The sequence below is a fragment of the Manis javanica genome, chromosome 9 (assembly GCF_040802235.1).
Source record: "Manis javanica isolate MJ-LG chromosome 9, MJ_LKY, whole genome shotgun sequence".
Classification (NCBI taxonomy): Eukaryota; Metazoa; Chordata; class Mammalia; order Pholidota; family Manidae; genus Manis; species Manis javanica.
This window is the reverse complement of record NC_133164.1, coordinates 2,435,595-2,462,759: the sequence shown is the minus strand read 5'-3', so window position 1 is coordinate 2,462,759 and position 27,165 is coordinate 2,435,595. Positions and strand designations below refer to the sequence as shown.

The following is a 27,165-nucleotide window of genomic DNA, read 5'->3' as shown; positions in this document are numbered from 1 at the left end:
ACCATGGACATCGCACAGGTCTACAGCGAGGGCCTGAAAACAGATGCCACGAACCGATTCCTAGTTCGGGTGGCTTTTCTTTACCATATTTTAAGCTCTTGGAAGCCAGGAATGTTCATATATGGCACCTGGCACAATGCTTTCCATACACGACATTCTAAATGCTAAAAAATTTGTTGGATAAATAAAATAATGAACCGTTGTACTTTTTCCACTGAATTGATTAAAATCTCTCTGAATTAGTGGCGTCTTGTCGTCCGTAGGCATGGTGCCAAGACTTTGTGAGCACACCGTCAGTCAAGTTCTTTCTTCAGATACCCAGGAGGTGTGCAGCGTGAGTTTCAGCCCAAGCAACAGTCTGCTGACGGGCTTTCATGCGTGTCTTTTAAAAAGCGGGTGTTTGTGAGGGTGGGATCAAGGCTTGATCATGGTCTCTGTCTTGTGGAGCAAAGGGAAATAAGAAACATTATTTCAAAATTAAAGAAAGTTATTCAGGATACACACACATGGCTGTAATACTTTCAAAAAGGCAATAGAATGGTCAGAAAGACTTTGTTGGATTCTGAGGCTTCAGCTGGCCCTTGAAGGATGAGTGCAAGATAAATAAGAGAAGGGAGAAGAAATCCAGGCTGGAAGATGGTAAACAGATGGCAGTGGGGACGGGACCCAGGCCTCATGAACACAAGGGACTACCAGGAAGAAATAACACTGGCCGAAAACACACAGGAAATTATCTTTGATCCTGGAAATAAGATTTTTTTCTATAGATATCAGTGATCCAGTGGCCTGGGAATATTGCCCTATTTACACTGCTAATATAAAATTACCTGTAATTGTGATAAGAAATCAAGAAAACGTATTTTCCATACAGTATGTGGACTGCAATGCAATCTTACAATATAAATTGGGCAGATTAAGCAATCACTACCAGCTGATTTTAAAAAGCAGGTGGCGCTTTGGAGATTACAGGCAGGATTACTTAGTGTCCAGTGCACTGCTCACAGTTACATTAGTTCAAAGCAAAAATAAACTGACAACAAACAAACATGTCACCAAGAGTTACTCAGAAGCTTTTCATCTCTGCGTCAATGAGACAGAGTAAGAACTCTCAAAGCCAGCCTTCTTTCCGAGCCACTCAGCCAGTCCTGGCACTTGCTGGTGAATCTGCGGCTGGTGCATTTCTAGAAATGCAGAAATTTGGTTCTGTGCGTGGGACCCCACCCACCAGGCTCCCATGGATGGTAAGCTTAACTGAAGAGTAACCAGGAATCCAGACACAGCACATCAATAAACATGGAGATTATTTCAAATGCTGGAGGATATGATAAAATAGTAAACGGATGAAAGAAAACCAAGCCCTACAGTTTGGCACCCCTGCGGACCCACAGCCTGCAGAGAATCTACCAGAAAGAACAGATGCTCATATCCCCAGCGCCCTTAGCATAGGCTTTGCCATGGACGGCTCCTTCTCCCCAAGGCCCAAGACAGCTGGGAAAGTAAAACATTCTCACACCAAGACTTGCTCAAATGTGAAACTACTTAACTTCAGTCTATTCATTGTTAACCTAAAGCAGTAACAACTGGAGACGACTGCTGAAGTCCTCAGACAGAGACACACTGCCCACTGACACATCACCCTCCTCCCTTTTATTCAGATATGGGGAAATTTTACCCAAAAAAATAATAGAACTGAACTGCAAACAGCCGGCTCAAGCATAAGTGAGGCTTGAATTATGTGTCCCTCAATAACTGAACACAAGGTAGGCAGGAGATGTGAGAGGTACGTCAGTGAGAAAGCTTCCTAAGGCATCTGGTGAGTGCTTTTCGTACTGAATGAACATCGGCCATAGCGTTACGAGACCCAGTGCAGGTAAGACTTCATGCTTCTCATTCTAATCATGGACTGCATGGGGGCTGAGAGCCAGACTGCTGATTTCTACAAGTTTCTCATTGAGTCGGTGCTAAATCCAGAAATAGAAAGGAGGTCAGCCCACACCACAGTCCATGTTTTTTCTAGGTCACTAGAGCACGCTGGTTCCCAGCAAAATATTAAACAATGCACCAACATTAAGTCAGCCCCTTTTACATCCATTTTACAGAAATCAGGATTCTGATGCTCAACAGGCTTGTCACATGTCCTGGGCGGCCCCTACGTGGTCCTGGGAACAGAATGGAGAAATCCGAATTCCCAGTCCTTGCAAGGGCACATTCTTTCCCAAATGTCACAGAACACTTAAGCAATCCACATATCCCAAGAGTTTTGAAATTAAGTAGCTAAAAAGGAAGTGACTCCTCCATCAACATTGGTGCTTGCCATCTCCCACAAATTTTTTTTGACTTTCCTAATCTTTTGCTCAGACAAAAGTGCACATGAATAATCTAGCAACCCCTATCCTGTCCAAGGCTATTATGGGCACCAGAGCAGAGCAAACGAGATAAGCATCAAACAGCTATACAATCGGCTGGCAAACAGCATATGCCATATGTGGGCCAAATCATTCCTCTGAGCTTTTAGCAAATCTCCACTGGGTTATAGGGAGTGCGGAGAGCTGGACAAGTTGTGCCAAGTTTGCTCATGCCAGGAGTTTCTAAGCCAGACCCTGCAGCTGCAACAGCAGTACTACAGCTGTGACCACCCCTCGAGTCCCCCCATGCTGGAGTCCAACACAGAATGTGTGCAGTTAGCACAGCTAAGGAGGACCAGTTAGTCACCCATTTCCCAGGCTGTGCTACAGGCAAGGTCCAAAGGGACATGGCAGCCGCATAATTCATGCCAGGCAGAAATGAAACCGGCAACCACTGTTTATCACAGTAACAAAAATTCTAAATGGAGGAAAGAAAAGAGAAGCTTGTAAAATATTACACGAAAAGTTGTGGTGCAATGACATTTAATCATTTTGTTCTTGAACTTCACTGTAATGTATTATACTAATTTTAAAAAAAAAGTTTATGGGCCATAATGGAAGTGATTACCACTACATCCTCAAATGGTGAAACTCAGAACTTGAGAAGAACAAAATGCCATCATCTATAAAGATGGAAGAATGCAGCCACAAAGAATCATCTTGGCATCAAAATTAGCCATTCTAAATTAGGGCTGGAATAGTTTCATGCATGGAGCGATTTAAATTTTTTGCACAACCTGTTATCTAAAGCAAGGATATACTTTTTAAAACTCCATAAGAGATGGGAATAAAAAGTCCTGTTATCACATGCTATTGCCTTCCCCTCTTAAAATGTTTACGGAAATAAGTTCATGATAGAAATCAAATGCTAGAATATAACACCCTTCCTATCTAGGTGAGAAATACAAATATACCACAGAGCTCCCCGGGTGGCTGAAGCCAAAATAGTGGGGGAGCTTATGACTGTGGAGGACTCAGTACTGCCCAACAAGAATGGAAGTGAACAGAAAGTACGTCCAGAACATGCAGTCATCAGAAATCTTACTACCAGAGGCCATATCACGTCTGCTTCAGTGGTCAGCATGGGTCACAACCTTCAGTCAAATGTTAATTAATTTTTCACATTTAAAATAATATGATTGTGGATCATTACAAGGGACTGAGGAACCGGCGACGACCCTGCAGAAGAGCCGTCCTGCGCTGGCCGACCGCGGCGGGCACAGCCATCTGTGCGGGCCTGGGCTCGTCCACTAGAGGTGGATCAGACCCAGTGAGCTCTGTTAACTGGAGGGAATGTGCAGCTGGGGTTCTACTTCTTAGAAGTAAATACTTGAAAGGCAGGAATAGTGCTTTACTCATTTACAACGTTTGGCACAAACTTTGAATTGAGTAAAAGTTGGTGAATGGTTGACAAACTATCCGGTACCACACTGTGACACTGGGCATGAAGTGGGGCTCCTCCTACATATCCCGAAAACTAAAACCGAGTGAAGTTCCGGGACCAGGCAGGAGGGGCTGCAGGTCTCCCTCTCCCCATCTAAAGCCCAGGCGCCACCTCAGAACAGGACACACACACACCAGGGCGGGAAAGCGAGGGTGGGGGCGTGAGGCTGGATCCGCAGCTGCTCTGCCGCCTCGTGCCTTGAGAGTTCAGCTTCTAAGCGAGGCTGCAAATAATTGAAGGAATGAAAGTATTTAGATTTGGAAGCAGAGCTCACCAGGCATTCAGTGCTGGGGAAGCAATTTCAAATGGGTCACAGTCAATGGGTGACTCCGGGACTCAGCCCAAATTCCCCAAGTCCAATTCCCTGAGCCCCATAATAAGCAGACATCTGCAGGACTATTTCCTGAATAAGATACTGCTGGGAAAGTGGTGGGTCGGCAACTAGCAGTGTCACAGGGTCATGGAAACACTGTGATGAGCCCCTGGGGAGCTCCAGCCACGCCACGGAGCTGACTCACAGCAGCAGAGGTGAGGCGGGCGAAGAAGCACATCCCAGGCTCCCGACGTGTCGGGTTTTCCTAAAAGGAAGGCATGAACCCTGATTCTCCTTTCTCTGAGACGTATTACCGGGATTCCTAGGAGAGTGTGTTTGTGTTAATTTAGAGTATACCACATGTCTGGAATGGATCACATATAATACTGAAGATGCTTTCATTAGCCACCCTATGGTAACTATTGTCTCTTGCATTTCACATTTTAATATTAAAGCAGGAAAGAGTAAAATCATCATGCACAAAAGCGTGGCTACAAATCTTTACCTTCCTCCCAAATCTCTCATTTTCTCTCTCAAGCCCTGGTGATGTTCAGCTCAAGAGAGTCAATAATAGGAACCTATTTATGGCTCTCCATCAAATATGAGGTCAAGAGCTGTAGAAACTACCTACGATGTGGAGAGAAAAGATGAGGACATTCCCCATCTTTACAAATCCGAAGAATAAGATCAGAGGTGCTGAAAAGAAAACCACAGCCGGCCCACCCACAGCCGGTAGGACCCCGTCTCTTCCTAGGAGCCTTCTGGACCCACCCAGCCTCTCATCACGTGGACCTGAGCAATCCTTGCTTTGATGTCGCCAGGCTTGACACATGCTCCTGAGACTCCTGAAGCCAGAGCTGGTCGGACTCGTGTGCAGAAAGGGGCAGACACTTCGGCTGAGGTTTGGGGTGGACGCTGGTGGGAAGCACAGGGAGTAAGCAGAAGGCCCTTCTCTCTCTGCTGAGCCTGGACATCAGCTCTTACACTGCTCTTCGTGCCTCAGGGCTCCTGAGCAGAAAATCCCAACCCCTGTGGATAAGGTCTGTCTTATGGGTGAAAGCCATCCAGGCCCAGCTGTCGGTTCCCCAGCGTCAGACTGCCCATGGGTCCAGCACAAACACAAACTTTCTCCCAGTCTCCATGTTCAAGGACAGATTTCTGTTGGATAAATCCTGCTACTGAAACATTACTGGAGCCCATATGAATTCTGGCACAATCCTAGGAATTTCAGCATTGCTATGAAGTTGGCTGGTAGAGCTAAATACATGACCATAAAACAAAACCAGCAGTGACGTACAGAGGAGATGCTCGTAAGGAGTTTTGACTCACCAGCATTTGCAAAGGACTCGAACTACAGATGCTTTCTGATCTACTAGTGAAAATCTACTCAGTGCCTTTTTTTACGAAAAAAACCATGAATTTAAGGCATTCTTCACAAAATACTTTGTAAAGAACAACTGAAAGAGCCCTAAGAACCCCCTTAACGTAGACAACGGGATGCTCTCCCCAGCACCACCTAAAAGCAAACTTCCCGACGCCACTGATCCAGTAAGAACTTTCTACAATGATAGGCCAGCCCCATGTGGCTGACAAACTGTTGGGGGCAAAAAGAACCCGAAAATTTACCAAAAGTCTTTAAAAAAATGTTCCAGACGTTTTTCCCTGCCCAGAGGCCAGCATCCCTGAAGCAGGACGTGCTGTAACGCCGCGCGGAGTGGCAGGGGCTTCCACAGCAAACGTGTTCTTCAATAGCTTGTCTCTTGGGCTCTTTCTAAAACACCAGTCTGATGTGCTTTCATTAATTCCTACTCCAAAGCAGTGATCTGTTTAAAATATTTTGAGTATAAATATTTTAAGTCATTCCCCTGAAGTAGCTTCCCAGATTAGAATTAAGAAAAATATTATGATAATGCTTTTCCAAAGCCTTGTGGGTGTCCTCGGTCCAGTCCTGCCCACACATTTCCTGACGCAATTGTTCTTTAACGGATAGCTTATTCCCACCTTCCCATCAGACCACAGCCACATGCAGTTTGTTCTCTGGGAAACAGTTTGTATTTCTTGGCCTCGCACTCTATGAACATATTCAGATTTCAATAAGAAGTTTCGAATTTCTGGAGGGGTTTTCTGTAGACCCCTGGGCCTTATTGTGCATCCCTGCTCAGCGTATCCATGTAGGATGGTTGCATCCACCTGAAAGAGTCGTATTCACACCCCACCCCACCCACCCATCCCCTGGGCAGCCCGGGCACATCCATGGAAGTTCGGCTAAACACCCCCTCCTTAGGGAAGAACTCCTAAGCACAAGGGGATCTGAAGAAAACCATTCCACCTGTTCTATCCTGCTGACTCAAGAGGCGATAAAAGGTGCCTAGCAGTAAATGGTTTGTGCAAGGAAAGCCCCTGGGCTCTGGCTTCTGGCCACTAGAGGGCGCTCTGGGCCTACACATTTTCACCTAACTTAAACTGCCCCCCGTTAAAACAAGCCTGAAGCATTTGGCTTTTTTTCTTAAATACCCATGATATTAATACAGTAATATTAAATATTCAGTGCCACTGAAGATATTGTCATGGGCACATCTAAGAGAAATCAATCTTATGAGGCCTAAAAAATAGAGCTCAAAGGGAAAGAGAATTTTAGTTAGAATTAAAATTAAATATAAAACTAGCAACCTGAATATCAAGGCTATCGAGTGACAGGCAAATGCTATGACCCTAGAAATGATGTGAATTGTGGATATTTTTCAGATTGCTTTTTCCATCTGTTTTATAAATTTGAGAGTGTTTGAATCCAACAATAATACAAGAAAAAGTCAATTCGGTTTTCTAAATGACTGCATGGAAACAGTGTATGCTGAAAAAGCTCGGTCCTACAAAACATGCCTCAGATGCCAGACTGACAGCGGAGGCCGGCGAGAGGAGATGACCTACATGCCAGTAAATGTGTTTAAAGGCTTTTCTTTGGGGCCCCTACACTACAAGTTCACAGGAAACATATACTTGAGAGGATTTAATCCATTCTCCTGATTTTCACCATTTGTGAAGGAAAAAAATCTGTCCAATTTTTTAATGGCTTCTCAAGAAGGTGGTAACATACAATCTCTTGCTAAAAAATGTATCAACAGGGGGCTTTCCTGAACATCAAAATCATGAATGCTTCTGCCTAAATCTATGATTTTTACATTCTCCTTCTCGTATACAGGCTTAAAAATTGTCTTTCAAAGCTGAAAAACAGTATAGACATAACAGGTGCTGTACTGCAGCTTGGGACAGGAACGTCACACTGCACAAGGAGGGAGCAAACACCAGTTGTGACTCAGGTTGGCCCAGCAGGAGCTCAGCGAAGCCCAGGGGCTGCAAAGCTGGAAACAGCCCCTACACGAATGCACGCTTATAAAGTGAGACTCGGGTGTCGCTAAGACCCCTGCATGAGAAAGTGCAGCTTTACACCCATTATAGGTGCTTTTCTGTGCTTTTTAAGTTCCATTAACATTTATCCAAACTCTATGTCATGACTTAAAGATTGAGAGCAAGGAGAAAGATTGCAGGAAAATAAATCATTGACAACAAAATAACAAGGTTTGCTGCTAAGTTTGGACAAGAAAAAAAACACATTTTTTTCTCAGAAGGATACTTCACTTCATTTTCACTACCTCCACACCAAAAGCCCTGAGATTTCAGAGGTGTAATCTACCTTATCAGCAAATTTCAGAAATACCAATTAGCTCACAAGTACTAAAAAGCCCTTGGAGTGTTTTCATATTACCACAAGTGAGGATGTGATTAATCTGAACTTGAAAATGTATGTGGGTGTGTCACGGGGTCCTGGAAGTGCGTGCATCCTGAGCAAGATCAGGACACATAAAAGCCAGGAAGTGCCACAATCTGGGTCATGAATTTTTTTCTTTTTTTGGTCTGTGCTAACAGTAAATATGAAAAATGCAAAAGAAATCCCCTGACAATAACAATGCCAATTAATAATGTAAAAAGCATGCAAGATATTTGTCACATTGAACCTTGGGAGACATTGCCAATTAAGAAAATAGTTTTTTTCTTTATTTTTTTCCTTATAAAATGTATTAAATGAAACCACCTATTACAATGGGTTTCATGGCACTCCCTGGGCCCCAGCACCCAGCACAGAGGGCATACAGTAGGTGCTCACTAGATAGTTTCATGAGTCAGTCAGGAAACACAAAATGTTAAAGAGTCCAAGGAAAGAATGTAAACCAGCAAGAGGGTGCAAGCTTAGGGATCCCATTTTCAAACGTGACTGCAGATGTAGGCATCTCTGCTCCAGCTTAGCGAAGCGAGCTGCTAGGAATCTTGCCTTCTACCTTCTCATTTTAGTGACTGCTCTGATGATGCCCCTTAATAGGGAAAGAACTTTGACCTAGGAACCAAAAGATTTTGGTCTTAGCTCCAGCATCCAGTACTTGGACTGAAAACCAGTCTTGCCATCTGTATGATGGGACCCCTCTGCCTGCCTCTTCACCACAAGATTCTTCAAAGGATCCCTTTTTGCATTGCATGAAATGCTTACAAATGATTACAAACAAAACTGTTCTGACTTCAGTTTAAACACATGTATTTTCCATTATTATCAAGGTGTCTATGTGCATCAAGCCAACTGCATTTCCTATAAAGCCACAAAGTATTTTAAAAGAGAATGAAAATGCAGTGTTGTGTTTTACCCTTTCCGAAAACTCATGACCCGTGAGTTGGCTTATTCTTGGTTTTGTGGCTAAATTTGACATATGAAAATAAGAATTTCTGGGGCATTTAATAAAATATGACAGTTTTGAAAATTCCTCCTGTTTCTTATGCACAAGGGTTTGGTTTTTTTACCCCCCCTTAGTGAATTCTTTTGATATTAATTCTTTCAAGCCCAGAACCTTCTGTTTACCCTCCCAGGTCGGTCTGAGTTTTTGCAGGGCTGGTCCCCATGGGCCCTTCTTTCCTTTTTAGCCCGTAATAATATGCACATCCTCTGACACCCCCAAATCACTCCCTTTCCCTCCAACCAAGTTATTTGGCTGTATCGCCTTGCTAAACCAGTTCCCTCCCACAGCATGTTGCAATAATTTCAAGACTTCATTAATCATGCTCAAAATCTAAAAGTTAAGAACTGTTTCAAGGAGGTTAAAACATGACAAACCAATTTTGCCCACATGATAAGATACTGGTGGTGGAGCACAAGGCTTTACAAAACCCACGATTACTTAACCTCAGTCACTGGAAAAGGCCCAAATCAGATCAATCTGAATTAACAACTGATTTTTAACCCATTTCCAGTAAACAGCATTCATTCTCTTAAAAGCACATACAGTCACTCAAGGAAAAAAATTAAGCAAGATTTTGAAAGTGTTTTTCTGGTCAAGATCTTGATTTTAAGACTGAGAAAATAAGAAAAGCATAACATTACACAATCAATACAAAATCATGGTATATCATTAACACAATAAACAAGCTACTTCTTAAAAATACCTTCCCTGAATAGGTAAATTCCCTTCACGGCACTGTTGTATCAAAATTGACAAGCCTGCTTTCAAAAGATAATGCAGAGATATGTTTTAACCTAGGGTGTGACCCAATTATTTTCAAAGATTAAATTAGTAGGATCTTACTTAATACCATTTTTACCACATCTGCTCTGTAGAGGTTTCAAAGATTCAATTTATAAGGCAGTTTCTTGCTTTTTTATTCTTAAATTTCTACCAATAGACTAAAATATCTGTGCTTTTTGGCTAGGAGCTAAGACGCAGAAACAGACCTCATTACAGTTGGTAAATTAGAAGATAGTAACATTCTCATAAAAATATAAAAAAACAGAACACGGTGGAGTTTAAAAATGTGTGGCCTTTCCTATGTATTTTGTAGTTAATCTTTCAAAAAATACCATTTGCAGGATCAATGGCCCATTGCAAGTGTGCTAGAAGGAGAGAGACAGAGGAGGAGGGGGGATCCGTGAAGCGGCGGTCAGGCCACAGCTGCCAACGGCCCTGCCGGGGTCTGCGGCATCCAAGACTCAGACCTGCCCAGAGAGGCCAAGTGCCCTGCCCCGGACACAAAACTGCTCATTTCCTAAGATTCTGGGCTCCCACGGTAAGTCCAAACCAATGGGAACCCACCAGGCATCCAGGAAGAATAAGTGAGTTCCCAAACTCAGGGCTTCTCCATGGGGAGAATCGGCACCTTTTCTGAGGAAACAGATGAAAAGTAACCACTGAACAGCTATTACCAAACACCATCCATGTAAAGACACAGCACTTGATTACTTGGGTCCAGAATTTCATTAAAACAGATACGGTAAAGCCAGGCAGCGGCCCCCATCAGCAGGGCATCCTGCCCAGGGGGTGACGGAAGCAGAGCTCACCTGCCCTCCTGGCCCCCTCGGTACACTCTCGGCAGGCGGAGCCACACCTGCCACCCAGGCCTTCTGGGGCATGTTGGTCACCCACGGGTCAGGGGTGCCAGCTGCCCGCAGAACATGCCAGGCCGCCAGCCAGGGGTCGCGGCCGCCCCTTCCAGCTCTCAGCGGTCCAACTGACTGCCGTCCGTGGCACGTGGCACACGGTTCGCTTCTGCGCTCTTCTAGCTCTTGGAGAACTTCTCCTTAATCCTGTGACTGGACACAGGCAAGGGGTGGCTGGATTGGGACAAACTGCGTGGCAGGATGGAGAATGACGCGTGCGTTCTCACCTGTACTGACAGAAGCGAATTCCGTGTACGGAACAGAGCTTTAAACTCTACTCACTGAGAAGATCACCTAGTCTGAAGCAGCACTGGCCACGGAGACTCGCCCACCATTCACACCACGCCACAGCCTCTACACCCTGGGAATGCGCCCCCAGCGTGGAGCTGCCCCCAGGCTGGGGAACACCCATTCTAAATATTTGAAAGATAGACACTTTGAGTCAAGAAAACTTCATAAAGGCAAGTAAGTGAGACATGAAAGGGAATGAATGGCTATTCCCACAAATATTTTCACAATTACGATCTATTTCTCCCTTTCAGTTCTTGGGATGGACCGAAGATTAAGACCCAAGAGATGACACTCGACCCATCACTGGGCTGGGGGTGGGGGGCAGCCCCAGAGCAGCTGCCGCAGAAAGTCCGATTTGAGTGAAGTTATTTAATATTAGCGCCGACCTCCCAGCCCCAAGGCGCATTTCAGAAGTGAAACATGGAGAGCGGAGCAGATTAGCAAGTGGGAAAACATAAACAGCAAGGAAAGTAGAACAAAACGTCCCGGCCATGATTACTTCAAGGCAGGTATCGTGTGAGTTTTCAAAACAGAAGAGAACCAGCTGGCAAAGGAAAGTCAAGGCACTTTACTTTTCTCACCAGCAGGCCTGGAGAGCTCACGGTGGAGGCACGTTGACCTGCTGCCGAGTCACGTCCCCTCCCCCAGCACACGTCACCGAGGAAGCATTCAGCACTGAGCACCCGTCCCCTTGTGAATCAACAACTGTCCTTCGCTGCAGATTAGTGGAGCTTCTGACACTGACTACATACCAAGTTCCCTTCTGCTAAAATAACATTTCACTCCAGAAAGGTCAGTAATGGCGCCTCACCAAGTCCCTTCTGACATTTACAGGGAAGACCTGAAGTCAGAGGGTCGTAGGCAGGCAGCAGCAGGGTTTTAAGAGCTCACCCAATCACACAGACACACCCCACGCAGCCATGCACCTTCATCTCTCCGGGTGAGTGTGCATGAGGCCGCACCCCAAGGAGAGCAAGTAAAGCCCCAGCCTCACGTAAAGTCTGGGCTCCCTGGGGACCCTGCTGAGGCCCAGCTGTGTCCTCGACCCAGATCCCAGCCCCTGTCAAAGGCCATGACTGCATCTCACCTTCAGGCGGCCGCTGGCCCCCACCTGCGGTTCTAATGTCCCTCCAATTTGTTCCCCCCCCCGTACTCTGCCCACCTGCGTGCCACAGCACCATGCCCATGATGAGACCCAGGGCAGCTGCCCGTCCAGGAAAAGGGGAAGCCCCACGCCCAAAGCCGGTGGACAGCAGGGCAGGGGGGTAGGGGTCCAGCAAAAGGGTGTGTGTGTGAGCGTGTGTGCATGCCTGTGAGACGCAACAGGAGGGAAGCGCAGCAGGCCCCAGGGACCATGTGTCCCAGAAGACATCGGAAAGTGGAACTGGTTTTCCGTGCACATGCGTGGGCAGAAAGGAAAACTGCGCAGCTAACGGAAAGGGGCAGGAGAAGACTGTCATGGGAGAAAGCCAGATTTCTGACGAGAAAAGGGTGCCAAGTCTGTAGGGCAGCCAAGCCCCAGCAAGGCAGGGGTGGCCTTCCACCCTGAGATGTGCGCTTCAGCTCCTGGACCCACAGAGCTCCTCAGAGACCAGCCGTCTCATGTCCACGAGAATGAAAACACTGCTCTACATCAGGACTTCACATCATACTTTAGAATGTTATTGTAGCTTTTGCGGGAAGTTTCCCCGGAGCCATAAATTGCTGCTGCCCCGGCAGGCGAGGCATCCCATGAGCTGTCAGGTTACCATCTCCTGCAGAGAACTGCGTGTCCTACATCCAGAGGGACGCAGAGCCCAGGCAGCCAGGCCACCCCCACGGGCCTCCTGCACAGGCCGCAGCCCCCCCGGTGTGCTCTCGGGGTGCAGCCTGTGTGGTCCGGAGTCAGACGAGGTGGGGCTGCTGGCTGCCAGGGCCTCTGTGTTTGGACCAAGACACCAAACCCCCAGGGCTCCGGCTCCTTATCGGGGAGAGGCAGAACCCGGCACCGCCACCCACATCACGGGGCCGGGAGGGCCTCTGCAGCGGCGGGGGCGCAAGGCTGACAATCGGGAGGAAACGGGCTAAGTCCCGACATACAGGGAAGCATGTCACCCTGGCTCCTGGGCCAGGCACAGCCTGGCGACAGGCTCACGTGGCCGCCCCCCACCCGGGCCCACAGAACCGCAACCAGGCTTCAGAGAAGAGCCCCAAGCGAGGAAGCAGGAACCCCGAGGCTCCCAGAAACACGTCTGCTTCTTGCCAAACAACTTCCTGCCATGAAAAGATGCCCTTTAATGGTTTGGAGTCTCGTATGTGGAAGTGAAGACTAGTCAGGGGTCAGGGGACACAGCTGTCATGGCAGTTTCCCAAAATATCCCATCTCCCCCCAGCCAAAAATCAGGGCAAAGGTGACAAATAGGGAAACAAAGGGCAGGACCCGAATCACAGGCCCTGAGCGGGCTGCCTGCTAGCAAGACGCAAGCTCTGCCTCCCCCCGCGACCCCCACTCAGCTCCGGGCCCCGCAGGCCTCCGCCCCTCAGTGCTGCCCCTTCCTCCCTTGGAGCAGGTGGCAGGGCAGGCAATCTGTTCTGCGGGGGCCACGGCCGGTCTAACGTTTCCCTCTGCCTGAGACGGTAAAAGCCTCAGGGACGGGGGTCAGCCCACTTGCTCACCTGCCCAAGCCCACGGGCACACCGCCGCTGCGGGAGGAGGGGAGTGAGGGGCAGGCGCTGCACCCCACGAGACCTACTATGGGGGCACTGAACTCCTTATACATCTTCTAGGGGAAAACATTTCAAGCATTCAGCCAGGTGCTCAAGGTCCCAGGAGTCACACCCACAGGGCGCCGTGGACTTCCCACCCAGCGTCCGCACACTCCTGTGCAGCCCCCGCAGGCTACAACGGGGCATCTATAAAAAGTTCTCCAGACAAACCCTCAGGCTCCCACAGGGTAAGAGAGTCACATCTGTCACTCATTACCTTTCCCCTTTGCAGGCCGGTGCACAAACCTAGGTTGGCACAAAGCTCACACCAGTAAAGGAGAAACCCCCATGGATGTCAGGACAGCACCCCAGGATTGGGCCAAGAAGTGCTGTCGACTGAATTGGGAGCCAGGTAAGTGTCACACTGTCATCAGACTCATGGTAAACCGCAGGGGCACGCACGCTCACGGGCACCGCTCACATTTCTAATGGATTTGCCACACGCAAGAAAAGACAAAGGGCACCCCTTCCCCAGGTTTCCGGCCTGCTCGTTTCCTCTGACTCAGCTTCCTGTCTGCACACCGTGCAGACGGCTTCTCAAGGGCGACAGTTCTGCTAATGTCCTTTTGTGGGACAGGGCTCCATACCCGCACTACATGATTATTTTGCATCATTACGTGCTGTCCGGAAACATATTCTGAATGCTTATGATATTCTACCGACAAACAGGAGGAAAACCCAACCGCACAGTTTTGGTCTGTCAGGGTTTGTTTCCTATTACACCTTTGATCTTGAATTAAAACATACAGTCTCATTTTGCTCCTTTTAAAAGAAAGCTATGTTCCTGCCAGCCACAGTCTTCTCAGGATCATTTTTTTTTTTTTAATAATTTCTTCCATTAAAAGCCAAGATAAGGACCTGAGGCCCAGCATCCCTGAAGACAGTGAGCAGCCACGTGAGATGCCTGGGCCTTAAGAGTCACAGGACACATGCGATTCCACTCAAGATATCGCACGTTCTACTACTTCTAAACATGGAGACAAAGCCAACTCGTTATTTTTAAAGCTGCCCTGGAGCAGCTATGTTCCAAACAAAACTGCAAATAAAAAAATGTAGGTTTTCATGAGTGTAAAACAAGTGCTATCACACATTCGACTTGCTTCAGAAGCACATGGCGAGGGGGCAGATGTGAGCTGGTGGAGGGAAATGGGAAGGTGAGCAGGAGCCCAGACTTGGGGCCTCGCCCCCACCCCTGCCGTGGACTGACAGAGTGTGGGCCTGACTCACAGCCTAGGTGAGGCGCCCGTGGCGGGCCTGTGTGAGGAGCAGGCCAAACCCAGCGGACACGGATCCGGTTTTCGTGGCTCCCCTTTGGTGTACTGCTGATATTTACCCTTGGATTCAAGCTTACTTTTTAATCCTTTGTTTTCAAAAAACTATTAAAAAGACAAAAGTAGGTGAATGTGGGAACCCGGACTGATTCTCACGAGGACTCTGCCAGATGGTGATTCATGCGCAATATGTGGAAATAGGAAATAGGAGACATCTGGAAAAAATCTTGGCATTAAAGACAGCAGAAAAAACATGGAAAAGGAAAACTGTGTGTTTTAACCCACACAGCCAGCTAGTGGGAGGAGAAAGGACATACCTTCGGGGCCCTGCAGTGAACACCAGTGGCCCCCAAAGTGACTAAAGCAGATATGTGGTGTGTTGGAATCCATTATATGGCAAAAATAAAGTAGCATTTCTCAGAGGTTCCCATTTAAAAATGCCTAGAACAAGGGAAGCTGGCTGGGGAAGAGAATGTTTGGACAAGGCTTGCAGTGGTACGTGTGTCAGGAAAAGCAGCTGACAGCACCTGGACCATTAGAGAACCTGGAGGGGAGGTGGGTCCCCTTATATTTGAAGGGAGACAGATTCTGGAAATGAATGGTACCACAATGTTGACTAGAAATTGGACGATATTCCCGACCTCCCAAGTGAGGACGTGTCATCTCCCTCCAGCAGAGCATCCTAAACCTACAGCCAGTTTGGGCTCTCTGCAGTTCCGGTCCTGGGGGGGCTTCTGCCACAGGAGGGGCAGGCGGGCCTGTCTGGGCTTCTGGCCCTCACTGCGAGTGGACGTCAGCTGGACAGCACATGCCTCCATCTTCGAGTCTCGAGTCCACCCAGACCCAGACCCGCAAGCAGACTGACTGTTCCTTCCTCTCTATCAGGTCGAGACCTAGCTACGCCTGAAACGACATATACATATAAGACTTTCTAATTTTCCTAAGCGGTTTTTAGGTCCGTGCCTTTGACTTGATCCTTTCAGCAAGGCAGGGGAACTGCAGGTCAAAGGCCAATTCCCTTTTTCTTGGGACAACTTGGTCAAAATGGAGTGCTGAAACCTACTCAGCTAGCAGATGGTGGAACTCACACAGAATCAAGGCTTCTGTTCAAAAAAATGTTCCTTCCTAAAGGCTGCTCCTGATGTGAGAAATAAAAGGGGTCTGTGATCAAACAGTTTTGGGGAACTATAAATGATATGCTCCTCCTTGAAGGTTCAGAAGCTTATTAAAGGTTCTAAGATGTCCTAGAGTGGAAATAACAAACATCCATCCAACCGTAACTCTGTGTTCTCCAGACCTGTTTGTCCTTGGAAAACTCTACCACATTCTGTCCCAAAGGAAACATTAATCAACATCCTCAAGATGGCCTGAGGATCATGTTTTTGGAAAGACTGAACCAGACACTACTGGCTTTGGGGAATGCTCGAAACACTTATAAAAATAAAGACAGCTAATTAGTCTCAGGAATACTAGAAGTAATTTCAGATATGCCAAAAAAATCAATATTATTGAATAAACCTCCTTGTATTTTATAGAAAGTAGCACTGCTTTCTGCATTTTGACTTTATGTATGTCACATCTTAGAAATAAGAAAACAGAATTCCTTTTTAAACATACTGGATTGTTAACTTCTCACTAATTCAAATGTGGTGCAGTGCATGAGTGAATGCTTAATAAATAAATTACTGTTACTATTAACAATTCATTATTATTAGTTCAAATCAGTTAATTTATCCAAAGTTCCAAAGAGTTCACACAAAAAATATTTTCTTTGATTTACTTGAGAAAAAAACTAAATCCCTAGGTAGAAATATGACATCTTTAACATTGAGAACAATGGTTAATATAATTCATGGGAAAGGAATTTTCAATATCCTCATCAAAAATAATAGAAAGATAATCTTGTCCTTTAATAATCCTTGAGGTCTCATGTGTATTCTACTCAGACACCAAGAATAACGAGGAATGAAAAGGGAATAAGTAGCTGACCTATAGGGTTGCAGTGCAGCATGAAAATGATGAGAACATGAAGATGTGCCGAGCTAGTTAGTGCCTCAACAGCGAACCAAGAGGCCGTCAGTGTCTCCGGCAATAGAGGCTAATGGGAAGCGATCGATGTAAAATGGCAGGACTGGGAGGACTGGAAAACAGCCTCTCCTCTTGTGTTTACATATGATTAGATTTACAGCATTCTTTGCACATACTTTTCTCTTATTTAGCATGTCCTTGAGAGAAAGACCCTAAACATGCCTATTTTGTATCTCTAAAAGCACCTAGCATGACTAAGAAAGGCGTGTGAACTGACTAATCATCCCACACAACTCCCAGGAGCCTGTGGGAGGAAAGGCATGTGCCTTTCCAGACGCAAACCTGATGGCCAGGTTCTGACCCTGTCTCTGTGTCCAGAAGGCTGAGCAGTATGGCCACACTCGCCTCCTGGGCGTCCAGGGGACATGGCCAATACATAACAAAGGCCACTCCCTTTAACCAGAGGGTGAGTCTCCCATGGCACGGATTACGTGCCAGGATTTCCTGAAGGCGCCATGGGGGCCAGTTTCCCAAGGGAGAAGCTCTTGTCTGTTGCCACAGGCCTAAGCAGCCTGCCCTCCAACATGCCCTCGAGCTCCTATTCTGGGTGCTGTGTGGCTAAGCACCCCCAAAGGCCATGGGACCCTGGCCGTTTGCACTGGGCCTCCCCTAACCTGCGGCAGGAGGAGTGGGCTCAGACTGGCCCCATGTCACAGACAAGGCGGCCCCTGTGGTCATTCACGACCAGTGGGGGCCCCAGGGGACGGCCCTGGGGCACAGGAGCAGGAAGCGAAGGAGGAGCCGCTCCTCTGCGGCCGCCCAGCCATCTCTCCGCCACCACACGCTCAGCTCTGCCTTCCTTGGTGGCGGCCAGCGGAGCAGCCTGTGCAGCCCGGAGTCTGCTTTGGGCCTCAGGGACTCCAGCGAGGCTCTGGGACATTCTGACCCCAGCTCACCTTGTCGCCTCTCCAGGCCAGGGGCATCTTGTCGCACAGAATGGAAAGTCATGAGCACTTTTCTGAGGCTCGAGTCCTGCTACTTGCCTCTTGCACCCCCTAGAGATCCAGATAGCTCAGAGGCCCTCACTTTGCTGCCCCCAGGAGACATTCGGCCAAAGCTGGGGGCACTGTAGTTGCCACAACTGGGAGAGGGAGGTGCTCTGGCATCTGGTGGGTGGGGGCCAGGGAGGCTGCTAGGTACCCTACAGGGCACAGGATGCCCCCGCAACAAAACAGGGATCCCGCCCTACAGGCCAGTAGTGCCAAAGCTGAGAAAGCCTGGACTAGCTGGGTCTTCACCTGTATAATGGGCATAATAATAATAAGCATAAAAATTTCAGCACTGTGCCTGACCCACGGTACACGTTCCATACACATCAGCCCCTCTCTGTCTCTTGCTCTCTGCTCCAAAGCCAGGAATCTGCAGTCCTCACCAAGATCTGTCATGTATGAGCAGAGGCTATAATTTAATGCCGAGATGAAGACGGACAGGTTTATAGAGGTCTGGGGTGGGGTAGCCACTGATGGCATCAAATACAGGAGCTAAATGGCCAGCAAAGATCCCCACCACCCACCATACTAAAAGAAAAGCACGTTGGCAAAAACTTGTATGTAAAGAGTGTCCCTTCCTCCCAGATTTCCAGGGCCTGAAATAGAGTCACTCCCAGGCTGGTCAGACTACTATCAGATCAGACAAGGTACCGGTTTTAGACAAAAAGGCAGAAGTCCCACTCTCAAGGCTCTCTGTTTGGGGCGCCACCGGGGCCTGTGCCAACCAATGGCTACCCCACTGCTGTGCAGACCCAGCATGTGGGCAGGGCTGGGATTCAGACACTCTAACTGGTAACAGCGGGACGTGCCTTCCCCAGGTCACTGGCAAGGATCTGGTACCAGCTGGTTACAGTATCCCAAGAAGTCAGGAAGTACCCATGCAGCCCTCACTGTCCGTTAGAAATACTGTAGTTCTGCTTAATGAGGGCTCTCTGTGCTCCCAAGAATGGCCTGGGCATGGCCCTTTCAGGTCACTATGTTAGGAACTAGAAAACCTTCTCCATGGTGCATTTATCAACTGGCCAGAAGAGCTGTCTTCTCTGAGCAGGGGTGTTACATTCAGCATGCGTCTTTAGGTGCATGTGCGACAGTTGACCCCACTCTATACCCAGGCGAGCCTGGTGAGTTAGTGAGTGTGCCTGGACGTGATTCCACCAGGAAGCTGTCCATGCATTTGTGGTTCTAAGCCACAGGACCCACTCCCTCCTCAGAACAACCACACCATGTGTTTTTTCTACCATCTCTCCCACAATCTGATCATTTGCTCTTAACTTATTTGTTCCAGGTGCACATCTCTTACCTCTCAAGTTTAACTTGAAGTTCCTTTTTTTAGGACACTGCAGGGTCACAGAATATAATGATAGGTTTACATAAATGTGGGCTCCCATAGTTAAAATATTTTAAAGACTTCTTGTGCAGACTCCGTTTTCACAAAATACAAATGGTTCGTTTCCGAGCATTTTGCTGCAACTCCTAGGAATGTGGTGCCTTTCCTGCTATCTCAAATAGTTGAGAAAATCAGACGATCCAGCAAAAGAGCTTAACTTTTGGCTGTTTCTGAGCAGGCAAGCATTGAAAACCCTAATCAGTTTAAGCAGATAACATTTCCATATTGTTGAGGCCTCTGGATGAACACAAAGCCATTGTGTAGAAACGCCAATTAATTACCTAAGAGAAAACACCAGAAGATATGAGTGGCCAGCCAGGGAAGTGGGAAAGTAAACAATTCAGCAAAGATCCTGAAATCCAGTGATGATAGCCTCTTGAATTTAACTGTTGAACTCAGAATAACATACCTATATTACATTGATAACTATGAGATTATAAAATGACCAAAGATCTGCTACATTTACATTTACTTATGGTATTTGGAGAATACAAGACATTCTGCCAATGAATCACATCTCCATGGAAAGAAGGACCTAGCCAAAAGAGGTCTGGCAGTTTCTACTGGACACATTCCAGTTTCCATTGGTGGATTCTAAATGGCCAGTATGTCAGTGTCCTCACGGAAATGCTGAAGGAGCCATGTCTCAGCATCACTGATTCCAAATTCCTAAGGCAGTTGACACTGAGTCCCAGGTTGGTAACTAACTCCCTCTGTTATATGGCTTCTGTTACCTATTTTTAAAAACAAGTCAAAACTCATTTTATTTGTAGACATTTGAGAACAGCAAACTAACTTCTTTGGTAATGGAAGACATTAATTAGTAGCTCAAAAGTACGCTGTGATTTGAGCCCCTAGACAAATTCTGTGCTTCTAAACTCTTTATTCTTTCTGCACTTATACCTGATTAGCACATCTAGGACTTGTTTTGGGAATGGGTGGGAGGTGGTAGCAGCTGAGGAAGGCCAATTTCTCTTACTGACATGCCAGCCAAGGATAAATTTCTTTGTTATCTGACCTTGGGATGAGAGACATGGAAACAGACCTGCAATCCCAGCTCAAGCAGGTTCAGAGTGACTCACACCATTAAACTGATTATTTTAACATCACTTCCAAGACAATAAGTGGAAGTTTAAAATTTCCTTTCCGTGGGAGGAAGGCCCTCTTCCCTGCTCAAGCTATGTGAGCCATAGAACCTGAAATGTTTAAGAACAGAGAAGACAGAGCTCCAATTTTTGTTAAAAAGAGATAATACTAAATCAGTTAGCTATTCCCCCAGATGTCAAGAGGCTTTCTGAATCCGTTCAGTAATTACAGTCTTTGAACACACAAATTCAGAATGGTTTGATCTATAGCTTGCTGGAGGTTTTTTATTTTAAGTAGTTTAATAATAACATAAAAATTCCAAAATGGGCCATGGAGGAGATGGTGTGGAAGGAGCCGGGAAAGGCCTGGAGTGGGAAGCCTGGTTCACCTGCCTGGAAATCTTCTCCAGGCGTAGCAAGGGGAGAGCAGAATTCCACGCCCCACCCCAGGCCCCACAGGGGCTCTGGCATTTCCCAGTTTCAAGGCTCAGTCAGAGCAGCAGGAGGCCGGCCTCAGCACCAGGTCCCCGAGGCAGCGCACAGCCTGATGGCACACCTCTAACCTTCCCGAGCAGAGCAGCACGTGCCGCCGTCAGGGCAAGCTCGGCCCAGGCGTCAGCAGAGTGCAACCTTTCTCCGTGCTCAGTTTTGCACAGAAATGTTGAAGGACCCTCTCCCTGCTGAGCAGACGCCAGAGCTGCTTGTGACCCAGAGGGACCCTGCCTTCTCTCAAGATGTTCAAGCAGCCCGGGACCCAAGGGGACCAAGTCCTGACCAGCTGCCATCTAGTCCCGAAGAAGGCAGCTGAAAATATCTGGAAAGTTATTCCTGCACAAATCTACCTTAGTGGGCAGATAGTTGGTAAAAATTAAAATGAATCAGGCCAGAAAACATACGCATTGAAGAAGAAGTCTGAAAACCAGCGGAGCTGTGGGGAGGGCCCCCGGGTCCACAGCCGTGGATGGGAGTGGAAGTCAAGGAAGCCGGTGGTCCATGCGCCCCATTCTCTTAGCGGGAAGGAAGGCTAATGCCGGCTGCCCCCTTCCAGCCCCTGATGCTTTAAGTTTCAGGGAAATCATAGTCGTGTTGACATAAGCCTTCACTCCCCATTTGTTGACATCTGAAAGTTCTTTTTATAGTTTGAAGGATTTCTTTGTTAGTTCAGTGTGCTTATGTGTGTAATTCGAGTTAGAGAAAAAAAGAATGGTTGTGGTATGAAAACAGACTCGCCTGTACTGTAAAATGACTCGGGAACGCACACAGGCATTAGCTAGAAGCCCTTCCTAAATGATCAGGGTATGACGACAAACTGCAGTTGCACAGTTGATAATGAAAGATAGAAAAGAGTTTCCACAAACTATCCAGCAATACTGATGCCAACTGTCAGCACATTTTTTAAAAGAACAATGTTAGTACTTTAACAATAGCTAAAAAGAAACAAAACCATTTTCTGTAAAGCAGAATTCACTCAATTTCGTAAGTGTGAGTATGTGATCACATAAGCCTTGCAGGCCACGGGAAAGAGAAGAATTCTCAGGCTGGCCTGGCCGACGCCGTCAGCTCCCTCCTGCAAGCCCTGACCCCTGCGTGGCCCCGCATGGGACGCTGAGTGGCCGGCCATGTTTTCTGGCCGCCATGCCTGGTGTCCACCGTGACCTGTGGGTACTTTCAGGATGTCGCACTGTAAAAACTAGACGGGCACCCTCTCTCAAAACAATTGAAAGGCACAGACCCAACTTGTCTTCAAGAGAAAATGGTCTTTATCCAGATCCTGACTCTTAAATGGGAGGGAAGAAGATAAATTGTACATTTGGGAAACAATACATATTTACTGTTTTTGTAAATATGCCTCAATAAGTATGTTATGAATTACAATTGGCTTAAAAATACTAATTTTAATAGAAGGCCCTCATGCTCAATAAAAACTTTTTCTTTCAGAAAAATTTTACACATCAATTCCAAAGAACATTATTGGCTCAACAGATTTTCTGCCAATACACTTGTTCCTTCTAGAGTTAAAAGAAGGAAAATATACCTAACCCCTTTTTCTACATTAATAGCCAGTAATTATTACCATCTTTTGGGAAGAGCTGTTAAGACCCCTCAGAAATAATGTCAGGCCCAGTTTTCCTTCATTCATATTGCACTGGAGAAATTACTAAAATAGCAGTAAGGCTTTAAAATTAGTTGCTGATTATTCCATTTGTTTTGACGCAGTTTCTAGTGATTTCCACATTGAAGGCAATTCAAAAGGCACTGCTATGATTGATGTTTTGGCCACTCACCTTTTGTCCCTTCACTCCATGGCAATCACACTTCCCACAGCCAGAGCCAGCACAGACACCCTGCAAGTAAAAGGAAACATGGTTCAATAGACGAACACTTGCAAATTGGGGTCAATATATGAACTGAAATGATCTTGGCATCTTCACCTGCTTATGGGAAACGTCCTACCCTGTTACTATGAGCATGATCTTAAAACACGTGTTACCTGGATTTGTTCTAACGGGGCTGTCACATCCTATCCTATGGTTCATCTCTCCTACCCTAACATACAAACCAGCAATCCTGCAATGGAACAAGTCAAAGCGTTACTTGGTCCACAAAGTAAAGGCTGTCAATTTTTGAAACCGACTCTCCTCGGATTATTTTAACAGGACCCCACCCTTATTTGCAAGGCTACAAAAATATCACACTTCTGCTTTAGGGGTTTCAGACCTGAGAGCCCAGGAGACTGAGTACCCAGGACAGTGGAGTCCAAGCTTTGTCCCATGAATTTCCAGGGACATAGAGGCACAAAAAAAGTTTGTGCAAAGAGGAAAAAAACGAAGGGGCTGATTTTAAAGCCCAACCCCTAAAGAACTGATTTTTAATTCAATTTGAGCTTGAATTTTCAATTCAAGAACATTCAACAACAAAATGGTCCATGAAGTTCATTTCTAACATAAAGTAAAGTTAAAAATGCAAAGGAAAGAATCCAAGAATAAAAGCTGGGGAAGAAGGAAATTAATGTTTTTGAAAGCTAGATGCTACTCTCAGCTACCATTCTAATTAATGATCCAGACAATGACTCCGAGGTGGTACCATCCCCATTTTACAGGTGTGAAAATTGAATTAAGAGGTTTAATATAACACACTACGATGAGTTGAAATTGGAGCCCAACCCACGCATTACAAAAAACTACCAACACATTAGAAGATAAATGTATTCCTACATTTGCAAGTTCCACAGACAAACCCAAATCTCAAATCAAAGCAGACATACGTGTTGTAGAAAGAATATAAGGGGGTATGACCAAGAATAACTTAGTTCATGAGCTTTATTAGAAGATCTATATTAAGTCTGAGATAAGAAGGTATGTTTATTTTCTGCTTCAGGTGGTAATAGTTCCTTAAAAATAAAACCACACTATTAACAGTAGCGTGATCACGTGAAGCCTATCTGTTTAACAATATACCCCGTCTCCGGGTGCCTCGAACAAGTGCCTCTCAGACAGCAAGCTGTTCTTGACTCAATACTTGGAAGCAGGGACACCTGATGGCAGTCCAAGCGGACTTCTGAGGTGTGGCTCCCTCTTTCCCTGACTCCTGTTTGAGGCGACCTCGCCATGCACCCCCACAGCCTCCTAACATTTAAACCAGTCCAGGTGCACCTTGCTTCACCATCTGGGTTTGGGTGACTGCTCAGAGTTTTCCAAAGAGACAAGGCCAGCATCTTAAGCCCGAGTCCCACAGGGCTCATCCAGACACACTCATACGAGGAGAGAGGCTCGGGAGGCGTGCCCACTGGCACACCACCAGCCCCATCCGATCCCCAGGGAGGGCTGACTGCTCCCCACTGCGTTCGCATAAAGTTCGACGCTATGCCTGACCGCCACACTCACCCCACCGAGAGTCCTTTACCTGTGTGTCGCCCCGCACCCTGTGAGCCCTTGGGGGCAGGCCCACGGCTCACCCCAGCCGGGTTTAGGCTGTACACTGTCTGACACAACACCATTTGTACACCCACACGAGGAAGTAAAGAACAGCGCTGTTTAAACAACGATACGTCACCGACTATTAGCACTACCCCAGCATCAGAGTTGTGAAAACATTAATAAATATGTGTCTTAGAAATGGCACCAGTAGCAGGTACCCAGGTGCAGTCGGCCCGCTGGTCATGGTGGTGTCCCCTTAGCCGACCTTGAACAACAGCCGTAGGTATCAACCCAGTGCACAGCCACACCGGCAACCAGTGGTCCTGCCTCGCAGCGCTGCGGGAAGATCCTCCACAAAAGGGACTTGCCGATGAGGTGGGGGCCCTCAGATCACCAGACCAGCCGGGGGGGAGCATCCCGCAAGTGCACAGGAAGGCTAGCAGAGCCCAGCCGGACGGCCCGACAGACGAGGCATCCCGGGACTCCGCGAGCCCCTCCCTGCCTTCCTGCCTTGGGCCTGCTCAGAAACACCTCTGCTCCTTCAGCTCTGCCAACATCCACCGCACTCCCACAGACACCAGCAGGGAAAACCAACAGGCTGGAAGGTGTTTCTCCGCACAGTGCACCAGGGAAATGTCCACCTGCCATCAGGGTCTTGGTACAAACCCCCAAAGTGCCAGAAGCATATGGTTTCCTAATTATAATTCAATATGGCGTCTTCAAAAATGGGCAGAGAATCAAATGACTGAAGCAGAAAATGACTATTTGGTGATTCTGGACTTTTTTCTTCTGAAATGTTGATAAAATCTCAGAAGCTTATCTTTATTCAGTTTGAGGGAAGTTATAAAAATGAATTTCCTGGAACTGTTCCCTTAAGCTCTCAGTAAATGCTTTAATAGCAGAGGACCCCAGATAAGAGGTTATAGGGCCACAATTGTGGATAGAGGGTCAAGTTGTTTCTTGTGCCTTTGCTACAGAAACACCCCCCAAGTATGTGGGTAACAATGACCAGGCTTGCAATGGTCAAGACTACCGGTGATCGTCAACCACGGGGGAAAATCAGAAATGAGAAATAGAGGACCAGGGCCTTTGTTACAGGCTCTATTATAGAAACAGAGGCTCCTTACCCTGCCCCACCATCTTCTGTCATGCAAAAATTATTTTTTAAAATCTCCAGAATGAAGAATTAATTTCCTGCTTTACTCTTGCAGGAAATTTAATTATCAATTCTGGCCCTAGAAGACAACTCCAAAGAATTGATCGTTCTAAGAACATATAAATTATGGCCAGCTTTTCTAAACAAAAGGTGATTTGAGACCATGATTTTTGTTTCCCATTCTGGATGACCCATCATTTTATGTCAATAGCTTGGTTAAAAATAAACAAATGAAATTTTAGAATAACTAACAAAAATCATGAGATGCATGTTTACTAAATAAAATCTATTTTGAAATGTCAGTGTTGGGTCCTTTAAAACTGCTGTCACACAATGGCCCTGCCAGATATCTCCTGTTACACAGAGCTACTTTAATTGTGATTTGAAGGTGCACTGCTAAAAAGAATTCCAATGAGGCTCTGAATGTCCCTTTTCAATCGGGAATAATGCATGATTTTGAAATAGCTAATTAAAATAAAAGGCCTTAAGTAATGCAAGTCTCAACCCTCTGCTGAGATTGCTATGTTGGGAAAAAGCCAATGAACTGCATGAGCTACTTGCATTCATAAATTCACTGGGGACCTAGCATGTTAAAGGCTGTGTCACAGATTCCATGATTTCCTGAGGAATTACATTTCCCAGCTGGACTCCTCAGCAAAATTCAAAGATACACATGACACAGTCTCACTGACTCAAACAGCTTCCTAATGGCTGCACAGCTGGGGGAGTTCAGGGGACTGCCCGCCTGCCCGACACCCAGAACACGCGGCCCCACCCATCAGACTCGGGTTCTAGAACAGGGAAGACTTGCACGTCTATGGAAAGCGCGTGCTCCTCCTCCTGCCCATCTCCCCACTGGAGCGCAAGCATCGGTCAGCGAGCCATACCTGCCCTTTCTTCCTACGAGGCGCACGTGAAGCCAGCGGCCACAGCTGACCAAGTCGGTCACAAAGCCGGTCTGTGTCTCCCTCACAGAAGGAGACCGTCCACGGCCAGCTGCTGCCTGAGGGGCCCAGACCCACGGGAAAAGAGAACCCTAGGGGCTCTCAGGGTGAGAATCATCATCTTACCCCTAAAACCATAGAAACACAGAAAGAAAACCGGGTCATCTTGACAGGCCTTGTAGCCTCTCCCTAAAAGACCAGAGCCAAGGATTTACCACAGGAGCACAACAAGTTACCTCTAAATGGAAGCTGAAGTGAATCAGAAAAACTCGAAACAAAACACTCATCAGTTCTCAAAGAAGTGTGTCAGCACACATGCTTGCACAGCTTGAGCAGGGGTCAACCATAAACACCGATAACACAGCCTGAAGGGAAAACAAAAGGTAGGACAGAGTGGGCCTAAGTCGAGGATCTTCTCTATTCTTTGCAAGTCTCTTTATACCTCCCAGGACATGACAAAATGGGATTACTCAAATTTTCCTTCATGCCACAATTAAAGATTTCCAGAGAGTCCAACCATCAGCCCTGATGCTATCAAGTATGTTAGGGTCTAAAAATTCCCAAAGATTTACGATATGCAGTATTAGTGCCAAAAAAGGAAGGCGGATGATGGAGGTCAATGACTTTAATTTGAAATGAAGCCTATTTCCGGTCTTTC

General features: G+C 46.8%; 1 protein-coding gene across 1 annotated transcript in view; it reads right to left on the bottom strand.

Annotated features, from left to right (window-relative positions):
* Nucleotides 1-27,165, bottom strand: part of COL4A1 (collagen type IV alpha 1 chain) — a 128,847-nt gene that overhangs the window by 54,192 nt on the left and 47,490 nt on the right. The window contains exon 2 of the mRNA XM_037024848.2: nucleotides 22,776-22,835. Within this exon, the coding sequence (XP_036880743.1) occupies nucleotides 22,776-22,835 (60 nt within the window). The remainder of the gene's footprint in view (nucleotides 1-22,775; nucleotides 22,836-27,165) is intronic.